The sequence below is a fragment of the Sturnus vulgaris genome, chromosome 4, assembly GCF_052056855.1.
Source record: "Sturnus vulgaris isolate bStuVul1 chromosome 4, bStuVul1.hap1, whole genome shotgun sequence".
Classification (NCBI taxonomy): domain Eukaryota; kingdom Metazoa; phylum Chordata; class Aves; order Passeriformes; family Sturnidae; genus Sturnus; species Sturnus vulgaris.
This window is the reverse complement of record NC_142246.1, coordinates 37,377,846-37,388,904: the sequence shown is the minus strand read 5'-3', so window position 1 is coordinate 37,388,904 and position 11,059 is coordinate 37,377,846. Positions and strand designations below refer to the sequence as shown.

Genomic DNA, 11,059 nt, shown 5'->3' with positions numbered 1-11,059 from the left:
AGCTTCAAAATACAATAAGTGAAATGCATGAACTGGATCACTAGATTAAGATACTATTAAAATACAACCATGAGGGTCAATAAAATAAAATGATTTCTTTGTGTAGGTGTAAAGAAAAACTACTTGAAATATGTAAGTGAATAGCTAGATGTGAATATTTCCACAACACAGTAATGCTTCCAACTGTTCAACCATACCTGCTATCTGTTCACATGGCAGAAATTCTGTTTTAATTATAGGTCTCAGCTTTGTATCAGAATATATACAGGTATTTCTTTCTCTGTTTCTTTTGAAATTTGAGAGGTTACAGGTTTGAGGGTTTTTTGTTTGGTTTGTTGAGGTTTTTGGGTTTGGTGATTTTGTTGTTGTTGTTGTTGGTTGGTGTGGGTTTTTTTTAATTTTGGGCAACTAATATTTAAGGAACACAGATGAAAATCCACACAAGAGAACTCTAAAGGTATCTCAGTTTAAAAGGCATGTTTTTTCTCTTTTTCATACAATCAACATTCTTTTTTCAAGTCTTGCCCCTCCTGTCCCATGCTACATTCTCCACTACAATTTGTTGTTCAGCTGTGCAGACTTCAGACACTGATATGTAGTAAGCACTAAGGAATTTCCTGAGTCAGGTTTATTCATCATTACCTGTAAAAAGTAGAAGAGGGGGAGGGACAATGTGAAAAGGAGAGACACACAGAGACACAATTCAAGCTAGGGTTACAAAACAATCTAGAAACAATTCAGTGAGCAATAACACAAGAATCCACTAAGTCTGTCACCAATGAGGTGACCATGACCAAAGCTACCTTAAAGCACTACACACAAATACTGAACATCGTGTCATCTTGGATTAGTGAATTTAAGATAGTTGCACCTCAAGTGGCCTGCTTCAGTTAGAATAATCCTCTTAGGAAAAAGCAACAGAGATTTTCTCCCAACATTTCTTATTTGAAGAGTATAAGGCTTTTGAGGCAGAAGCTCATGAAGATCCTTCTGTCTGTTGTCCTCTATTCACCCCTATTAGCATAGGACTTTTTAATTTAAGTGTCTGAAATGTATAGAATTACTTTTTCTTATCATTTTTGGATGCTACCACAGATTTGTAAAATTCAGAATTAGAACTGAATCTAATAAAAGTAGCCACTTGTTAATCAGTATTTTGCAAGATGAAAGTCAGCTCATTTTAACAGGATTCACTCAGACAACAGCTTATAATTTATATGTCAACATTTCAGCAAATTTTCATTTAAGCCTTTTAGTACTAGTTTTAAAATATCCTTAAAGCAGAGTAGCAAGCAAAAGAAAATGGTGACACTATAGTAACCATTTTCTTGTTATTCTACATTGCCAGTCTTTTGGACACTGGAAAAATGAACTACTACGCTGTATCTTTCCAAATCTGTCATTAAATCAATAAAATGTGCCTGAAAAAATATTTTTCAGACATTTCTCTGTCATATTTCTCTAACACAGCATGAAAACAACATGGAACTGATTGTTCTTACCTAGAAGTTCTATATCAATAGAAAAAAAAAATTGGGAAGATGTAATTTGGATTAGAATTTTTTAAAAAATTATTATGTTTTTATAACTAGTTTTAAGACACCCCCCCTTAATTATTTACATATAAAAGTCATAGAAAGCTGTACACTTACTTGACTTTGCACTGCTAATGCAACACATTTGTAAAAGCATTTCAAAGATGCAGAAAGTACATATTGCTTAACATGCACTAGAATATTTTTTTGAAAATTGAAATACATTATATGGTGATTATTACACACACTTTTAAAGCCAATAGAAGATGCTTCTGATTTCTATAAAACTGATTAAAATTTTAGATTTCTTCTTTTTTCCCTCTCCAGTGAAGACTTTCACCATTAGAAATCTAAAAATACATAACTGCAGTTAAATTTCTGACATCAGAGAAATGAAAAAAACCAAAATCATTCCCCCACTGATGATGGTCTGCGTGGTTTTTCGTAAGAGTGACTCTGAAAGATTCATCTCTCTGAAAGAAACATCCATCTGCCTTGTAACCTGTGCTAAGCTGGGCAGGGCTCCAGAGCAAAATAAATTATTTTCATGTATTACTGAGTCACCAACTAAGATGGATGGTACATACACATCAAGGTCTTCTGAAAAATGCTAATTATAGAATAAAGAGCTCCGTGAAATTTTCAGAAAAGAAATGATGGTGCAACCTAGTAACATTACAGAAAGCATAATACTATTTTAGCTAAAATTTCATTAATTCTTAAGATAAAATTGGTTTTGATTCTGCAAGTTTTTTGCTGGATTTCCTTTGCCCATCCGTGAAACTGTTTTACAGAAATTTAAAAATTATATTGTACCTTTTGCAATCTAATTATTATTACAGTTGACTGTACATGCAAATTCTGTCAAATCAGAGTGGTCAGCAAAGTTTGCCACATTTCTTGTGGCAGGAATAAAAATACCCTTTGTGGAAAATTTTAATTAATTTAGCCAATCAATATACCAAAGCACAGATATGTTCTATATTTTGTGATACTGTGATGTTTTAAAAGTATATTAGAACTTATATTGTATATGACCAAGAAAGAATGTAAGACAATCTGTAATTGCCAGGATACATTGAGATTACCTTCTTGGTAGGCTCCATCTGCCATTACCAGGTGAAGTATTTTGGCATACAGGTGTTTGTGCTCATTTCCAAGAACAGTCTGAACTATGGTTGAACAAATATCAATATTTTCATCTTCATCTTCAAGTATAGCCTAGGGGAAAGAACAAACCATGTTGCCAAAATTAAAATGGGTAAAAAATTAAATAGTTCAAATTTATTAAGTGCAACTCATGGTTAAACCCCAAGTTCTTCTCTTTAATCCACTGGCTGAGCATTCTCTCTGTTAATATTTTAGTGTGCCAAAACAGATGAAAAAAATTTATAAAAAAACGTTTTCTCTAGTCATGCAAAGCAATTAGTTAACTGGCACAGCAAACAGTCCTAGGTACTTGTTTCTTAAAATAGTTCCACTTGAGCTTATTCCACAAACCTTTATTTTCTCATAAACTTCAATTAATTTATCAAAGCCTATTTCCTGCTCCAGGTTATATCTCAACTCTTCTAAATGGCTGAAGATACTATCACATTCTTCACATTCACTGGCAATCTCTCCATCACTATTATCTAGAAAGAAAGAAAACAACAGTAAAACCCCCTCAGTCTTCCTACATTCTTAATTCTGTTTCTAAATCTCTAAAACAAATATCCTTTAAAAGCAACCAAACAGGTAAGCTCAGGAGCAGTGGATGACGTTGGCAGATTTTCTGACACAGTGCAAGAAAATAGGAATAGTCCCTTTCTTGAAAAAAATCCCGAATCCCAAATGGGAAGCTATCCCCTGTAAACCCCACTCTGACAATTACTGAGAGGGGTGTTCAGCCTGAAGGAAAACAAGGTATGGTCTTAAAGCAGAATTTTAGTTAGCAAAGTAGGTCAAGTTCCATACCAACACTCTATAAATTTCTGAGGTGAAACTCATGAAGGGTTCAGTGGCTGTCCCACACAAGGGAAGGAAGTTCCTTAATGAAGCAGCTGTCTTCTAGCAAAAAATAGGGACATGTATGTTACCCATCCACTACTTTCTGCCCTGAGATGCATCTTGTTCCATGGAGCAAGTCTAAAAAAACCAGTACTAAATTTAGCTACAGAGTTCCTTGTTCTTTTACAAATGCATCTCCTTTGTGTAGCAAATTAGGTATGCCAAGTGGTGCAATAAGACGAAGGACAGAAACCAAGATAATTTTGCTTATAGGCTACAGAAACCTTAAAAACAGGTTGTAATGGTAAAACATTAGGCAAATCTTACAAAAATGATGTTTTAAGAAATACAAGACAGAATCCCTATGTAAAACTCCATTATAAAATGCAGGAAAAATACTTTCTTAAACAAGCATCCAAATTTGGAAAGAACTTGTCCACTAGGGAAAAACTTCATACATTTCAGAGCATATAATATCAAATCTTTAAATACTATTATCTGATAGATCACAGACTTCATGAGTTAGTATTAGAACTCTACTACTTACAATTCTTATATATGATGAGTATAAGGTATAGTCCTGACCAAATCATATCCTTCATTCAAGAATCAACGGTCAAATCAATAAGAAATTATCATTAAAATAAAAAGTTGTATATGCATTAAAAACCCATATAGGTTATTTCTAATCCTCTATTTAACATCTAGATCCTCAGCAGATTTTGTCTCAAGTTCTATCTGTTACCCTTTTGAAGGCTGGCTTGCCTTTCTCCCTGCCCCAACAATGAAACTTGAAATTCTTATGGAATATGTAGAAGGCAGGACATTGGTAGTAAACACTAGCACTTGCATTAACAGCAGAATCACAGACACAGACAGTATTGCATGCTACTAGTGTATAACATGAGCACTGCCACAAAATTAAAGACATTAACAAAGCTTATTTTACCTTAAAATAATTATTGGAATGCATTATTATATGTTCAATCTGTTGAAATTTTTCTTCAATAAAAATTACACAAAAGCTTTGTTTTAGATGAGTTACTGATTTTCTGCATCTTTTCATAACTATATTTCTAATTGCACGTAACTTAACAGCAAGAGTAAAATACTTGTATTTCCACCAGAACTTAAACGACAGAAATGAGACTGCAGGACATTGCGCATATCTAATGCAAAATGCTAAAAGCAGTAATTAATTTACCTGTCTCACTTTTAGTCTGACTGCATTAATATCTAATTTTGGCTAAGGACAAGGTGAATAATTTCATGTTCCTTTTGACTGCATGTTAAATGACTTAACTGTAATTTAAGCTGGATCCCAGATACTCCAGTCATGTCATTTGTTATTTCTTTTTCACACTTACAGCCGTGAATTATTTAAGACATACAATGCATTCTGTCTTTGATCTTCCTTGAAGCCAGTTTTAGACAACTTAGAGAAAAAGGCACTTACCATCACTATCCAACAAAAAGCCAAGCTTTAATGTGCAACATGCAATGTTGCTTACATGTTGACCTTAACATTCAGAAAGTCGGAATATTATCTGATTTGTTTAAACTTGTGTATAAAACTATCAATTAGAGCTTTACTTCATTATAAGTTAATGAAGCTAAAATATTATTCTGTGCCTAAATTTTTAACGTGAATAAATAACTTTTAAAACAGGAATAACAGAAATTATACCTGACTGCCATTCTTCATTAAGAGCACTTTCACTGCTGGGGTTATTTTCATCTCCTTCATCCAGCTCAGTACCATTTGTTATGCATTCCATGGCATTAGCCTTTAAAGTAGACTCCTCTTCTTCACTCATTTCCTCACTAGGCTGCTCCCTAAGCAACTGTTCCATTGAATCCCGGAGCTCCTGCAAATCTGTATCTGTCTCTCCAAACATACTAAAGGAATGTAATATAAAGTTCATATAATTAATACTTTGCAAGACAAACCCTGTAGAAAGAGCTCATTTCTTTTGTTAAGCAGCAAATTGAAAAGCCAGTCTAGCCGGAGGGGAAAATAAAAAAGAGACATCCTCCACCCTCCATGCCTCTCCCACAGCTATTTGTGACCTCAGTCCAACATGACTACAGCATTGATATCATTGTATCATGCAACATATACAGGGAATAAACAGATGTGCCACAGTCTCATAAAAAGATAGTAAGTCCTCAATTCAACTTTATTAGTAAGGTAATTTCAAAATCCTTGTATTTGTGCAATATTATAGAACCCTGGCAAATACAACATTTTCAATCCAGATAAAAATGTGTCTGGAGCCAAAAGAAATCTAGATGTAATCAGAATAGATACACCAGACTGTCCAAGATGTGGGGAATAGTCAATTCCAGGGTCAGATTTTGAAGCCTCTAAAAGAATTTGAGAGACTTGAAGAACATTGTAATACAACACTAGAGGAGATAAATGAGCAAGATTCCCAGAACACAGGAAAAAAGGAAATATTCAAGACATTTTAATTTCTAGAAAAGCAATAGCAATCAACTTTGAGTTGCTTGAGCAAAATGCAAGTTGCAGACACCAGACAGAATGGCACCTTGGATAGATATTGGGAAGGAAACTCAGACACCTATTGTATGCAGTATACCCCATTAGCTTCTCAAATCTCTTTAACAAGACTGAAAGTAAATGGTGATTCAATACAAAATTTTTAAAATCTGGGTAAAAATTCCATGCTGGCAGTATGTATAACAGTTAGTGTCTAACCAAAAACATTCTTGATCTAAGATGCCTGCTGAAATACTTGATAAACTTAATACACTCACATATCCTCAGAGTCAGAGGGTCCTTCTTTGGCTTGCTCATCTTCCGTATCTTCAATTTCAAGATTATGTTGATGCTGCACATCCGCTACACTGGGAACATCAACTAAAGTTCTGTACAGTTTGTAAAGATCTGGGAGTGAACATGTTCTCAACATCTACAAAGGCAATAGAAAGCCTGCTTGGTAACAATATTAAAGACAGTCTGAGTTTACAAAATACTTTAAAATGGGATTTCACTGTTCTTCAGGCTTCCTGCTTCACAGCCAGAAGTTGCGCTAGTAGATTAAATCCTACAGGGAAAAAATCACTTAGTTGGCAGAAATTAAAAGATTGCTGCCCTGTTTAGTGACTGCTTGTGATGGCAAGGTAGTGATAATTCTTAAAAACTGCACAAAAGGGAGAAAGCAGAGAGGGCAAGTTAGGAATGTCTTCATGAACTCCCTCAGCAATGTCTCAGAGAAAGGGTGGAATTCCTCCACAAACACCTGGAACATAGAAGGCCGAATGGTGAATCCAGAGACTTTCACTGCTGCATGAGACTTGCTGATACCATGAGCACAGTGCAGTTGAACTACAGAGCAGACATGGCTAGACAAATACAAACACCTGCTGAAAGAGTTGTGCCATGTGTTCCGGGCCTCATTCAACTTCAATAAGAAAGTAAGAATAATACTATAGAACAAAAAAGTATTTACTTTTAGTTTTTTAAACTTGCCTTTGGGTCATTTGCATCAAAAAGTCCTGTAGAAAGTCCAATCAACAATGAACTTTTGCCTTTATTTCTTGCTGGTGATATGGAGCGTGAACGAGGTACAAAAGACTCTTCCTGTGAAGACTGAGATGACAGAACTGGTGAGGCTGTTGGTACAGCTGTGGGCTGTATTACCCTCTGGAATAAGGGTTCAGCTGGCTGAGAGTCACTGGAACAAGTTTCTGATGTGGTAAAAGAAAGTCTGTTACAAACCTAACTAGATGAAAACCCCAAGATACTTAAGGAATAGGTAACTACTGGGAACATATCTAACTAATTCCTGTTACACAATTAGAGGGAAAAGTAGATAGCACTTTAAAAGTATTAAAATATTTTTGATTGTTTTAGTAAATACAATTGCAATGTGAAATTTTCCCATTTAAACTCTTGGAGAATATACAACCTTCAGCTATAGCCTGTTCTGTTCTCAGACCTTCTGTTTTCCCATTATCCAGTCCATGTCTGATACTGTGTCATCCATTTTCACCTGTTGCTTATAACCTTATACTAGATTTCTTTGAAGTTATCTCAATATAATTCTCCCAAACAGGGGGAAAAACCCATCCAGTTTGCTTAAGCCACCCTTAACTAGATGCAAGACTATCACCAATGATACTTGACAGTACTGACGATGTTTTTTCTGTAATTATTTCCCAGACCTCCAAGAACAAGCCATTCTTCCACGCAATAAAGATAAAAGATTGTCATTAGCAGCCACTTAAAATATTGAGCTGCAGCTCAGTATTAATTAGAGATGTGTATAAACAAAGCAACACTTATACTAAGTAAATAATCAGATCTCATAACATCCTAAATAGTCATTTGAAAAAGCTGTAACATTCAGAAAGTTATGCCCATCAGTATGGGCCACTGTCCTGTTCATCTATATACAGTGCAGCTTTCTTGTAACACATTCTCCTCCAAAGTGGCAAACATAATACCCACAATTTGTCTTCCTAATCCATACGAAAAAATCATAAGAAATAAGAACTAAAGAAGCAAATAAAAACTTGCACCTTTGGGGTTAATGAAGTGAGAAGGGATGGCTGAAGCACCCACACTGACAAGCCACGGAACACGAGACTTGTACTGACCTGCTGGAGTTTCCTTTGGTGGTTGTGCCTTGTTGAGCACTGCTTTCTCCGAAGCTGTCTCATTCACTCCGTCATGCTGTGTCCTATTACAACACAGCACATCAAGGAGAAATACCATGTAAAAAATGGTCATTAGTCTATTGAAGGCATCAAGTGCAGTAAAACTAACACAGCAGCAAGCAATGAAGCTTTAGGGTAATTTTAATGGACACATCCAAATACAAGTCAGTTAAAGCTCAGTTGTTTGAACTGGGGAAAGAGAGGTCAGAAGAGAATACTTACGTATCCTCTTTCTCTTTTACCCACACTTCATTAACAGTGCTAGGAAACTCCTTATTCTTCTTACTCTGGTGCATAGCCTCCATTTCTTCCAGCACCTCTGCTTCCAAATCATCAGGCTCTAAAATTAATAGTAATTTACCTTATTAAAAATTAATTCCAACCAAGCAACAAGATGGGGGAGTATACATTTTAAGATTACATTTAAATCCTTCAGCTTTAATAATTTTCTGCGTTTTGCAGAAACAGCAGAAGTTTTGTAATCCCAGAGCCAAAAGTTTTGGGTTTTTTCTGATACCAGAAGAGTATCTTAAAGCTCCAATGAACTATGTCTTCTAAAAACCTCATTAACATGCCCTCAGAAATCAAAAGGATGCTGATATCATACAGGGGAAAAGATTCCAGCACAATTGATAGGGAGAAATAAATCAAAACCCCACCAAATTAACAAGAAAAATTTTGCAGCACTTTAGAATTCTACTTGTACTCTGAAGTTTTCTAAAAGCACACAAAAAAATGTTCCTGGCAATTTACTAATCAAATTACAACACAGGCATAGAAAGCACCTGGTCCTACCTAAAACGTGTTAATAAAAAAACTGCACATTACTTATGGGAAGATATAAAAGTATACAGAATCATTACTTCATTTACTGCATTCAATAAACAGATTTTAAGTAGAATTTTTGATGAAATGAGTTACCATCCAGCATAATAGGTTCGCTCTGCACCAGGGTGGGTTGAGTTCTTTGAGATTCTTCTGGCACAGTCATGACAGACTTTGTAACACCAACTGGTACGGCAGACTGAGCTCCAACAGAAGAGAAAGACTTCTCTTCCTTCTCCTCTGATGAAGACTGATGATCTCCTTCAAGAAGTTCTGCAGTACCTACCAGAAAATTATTCTATTATCTAAACAGTACTTCACCATATTTGGATTAAAAACTACAACATGGGTAATAAGGTAAGTTGGGAATTTTTGTTTCTTTAAAGAAAAACTGAAAAAAAATTGCATGCTTTTAGTACAACTATCATAAAGAAGAATGCTAGAAATATTAATATTTGAATTTCATAGTTTCATTATCATTAGTACAAGTTTGTATTTGGAAAAAATGTAAGTCCTTTCGTCCTTAGAAAGAATGAATGGCAGGAGTTAACCAGGAAAAAACCCAAAAAACCAAAAAACATAACAAAACAAAAAAACCACGGATATGGTAAGTCACATGCTGCCAATAAGGTTACAGGAAGCATCTAATGCAATATTCAGATGATGACATCCTTTCAAAAAATAGGATTGTTTCTATTAAAAGGCAAAGTTTAAGACTTTTCAGCATAATGAAGATCCTTTCCTTTCAGCACATCCTGGATAATTTCTTACCACTTCACTGAGTTTGAAATATTTTGGTGTCCTCCAGTATCAGCTTGTGCTTATATTCAGAACTGAGGCAACACCCAGAAGTAGAAAGCAAGAGAGAATATAAGAATATGCTTCTATTACTTCAACATTTTTCTCAGTAGATTAACTGTCACTACACGTGAAGTGCAGATAATTACCCATGTCCTTACCATTTATCTCATCTTGCTCCTCAAGTATGTCAGTTTGCAACTGCAGCTCTGCTTCTCCTAGGATCCTCAGAACTGAATCAGTAGGACTTTTGCCCCAGACTTTCCTGTGGGGTTCACCAGTATCTAACTTAATTACTTCCCCCAGAGTTTGACCTGTTGGGACACAAACACAAATACAAAAACTTTTCTAAATTAGAAATTTTTATTAATTTTCTATAGAATAAACAAACAAACAACCTCCACAAAAATAAACAGGTTACAAAGCTAGAACTCATGTCACCTCACCCCAAGTCAGACAGCCTAAATACTGTGCTTATCTAGAGGTTTTTTTCTGCCAATTCCAGTCAATAACAGGAGTTATTCAATACCAGTTTACACATGCAACTTAATAGCAGCAGTAGCTCTTTTCAGAAATTCAGGTACTCCTAAAGAAAGCAGTATGAGAAATGCTTAACACCAGCATGGAATGGTCTTTACTTTGAAAAGGTAAACTAGAAAGTTTCTTGTCTTGCTATCCTTTTACATTTATTTCTGTTAATTCTCCCTCCAAGGAAAATAGGATATAAAGCAAAAAAAAAAAAACAGAGTACAAGAAGTTTCTTCATCTTCTAACATTCCAGCAGTATAGAACTACTATGCAAAGATACAAGTCTGTCACATTCTCCATGATTATTTCTTCCTACAATGTGAAACAAACTTTTAGTAAGATATACTGAAGCCAGGAAAAAGGGGTTCCAACCAAAAGACCAGAGAAGGCAAGCAGAAAATCGAATGACAGTCTTGATTTAAGAAAGGCTCAACAGAAGTAACAGATATAAATCGAGAAAAACCCTCAGTTATTTTTTTTCCTACTGATAACACAACATAACAGGATTTTCAAGTTAAATAAGATACTTTCATACATTTAAAAAGCTTTTTATTCTTTCTGTTAAATTAGTGCATATTTAAAAGACACAAAGAAAGTAACATGCATTTAATTAGGTAACTTTTTGCTGTTGAAATTAGGAAATTATTTTTTTAATCTCCTGCAGGCCATTTAACTACTCAGCCTGTGCCTTATTCCTA

The 11,059-nt window shown here is 35.0% G+C and overlaps 1 protein-coding gene across 17 annotated transcripts in view; it reads right to left on the bottom strand.

Annotated features, from left to right (window-relative positions):
* Positions 1-460: 460 nt before the first annotated feature.
* Positions 461-11,059, bottom strand: part of NEK1 (NIMA related kinase 1) — a 41,811-nt gene continuing 31,212 nt past the window's right edge. For all 17 annotated transcript variants that reach the window (XM_014878537.2, XM_014878532.2, XM_088163597.1 and 14 more), the window contains 10 exons: positions 9,995-10,147; positions 9,132-9,317; positions 8,433-8,550; positions 8,151-8,233; positions 7,021-7,238; positions 6,306-6,460; positions 5,212-5,423; positions 3,036-3,169; positions 2,624-2,756; positions 461-642 (listed from right to left, as the gene is read on the bottom strand). In XM_014878537.2, coding sequence (XP_014734023.2) covers positions 629-642; positions 2,624-2,756; positions 3,036-3,169; positions 5,212-5,423; positions 6,306-6,460; positions 7,021-7,238; positions 8,151-8,233; positions 8,433-8,550; positions 9,132-9,317; positions 9,995-10,147 — 1,406 coding nt within the window. In that variant the 3' untranslated portion in view covers positions 461-628. The remainder of the gene's footprint in view (positions 643-2,623; positions 2,757-3,035; positions 3,170-5,211; positions 5,424-6,305; positions 6,461-7,020; positions 7,239-8,150; positions 8,234-8,432; positions 8,551-9,131; positions 9,318-9,994; positions 10,148-11,059) is intronic.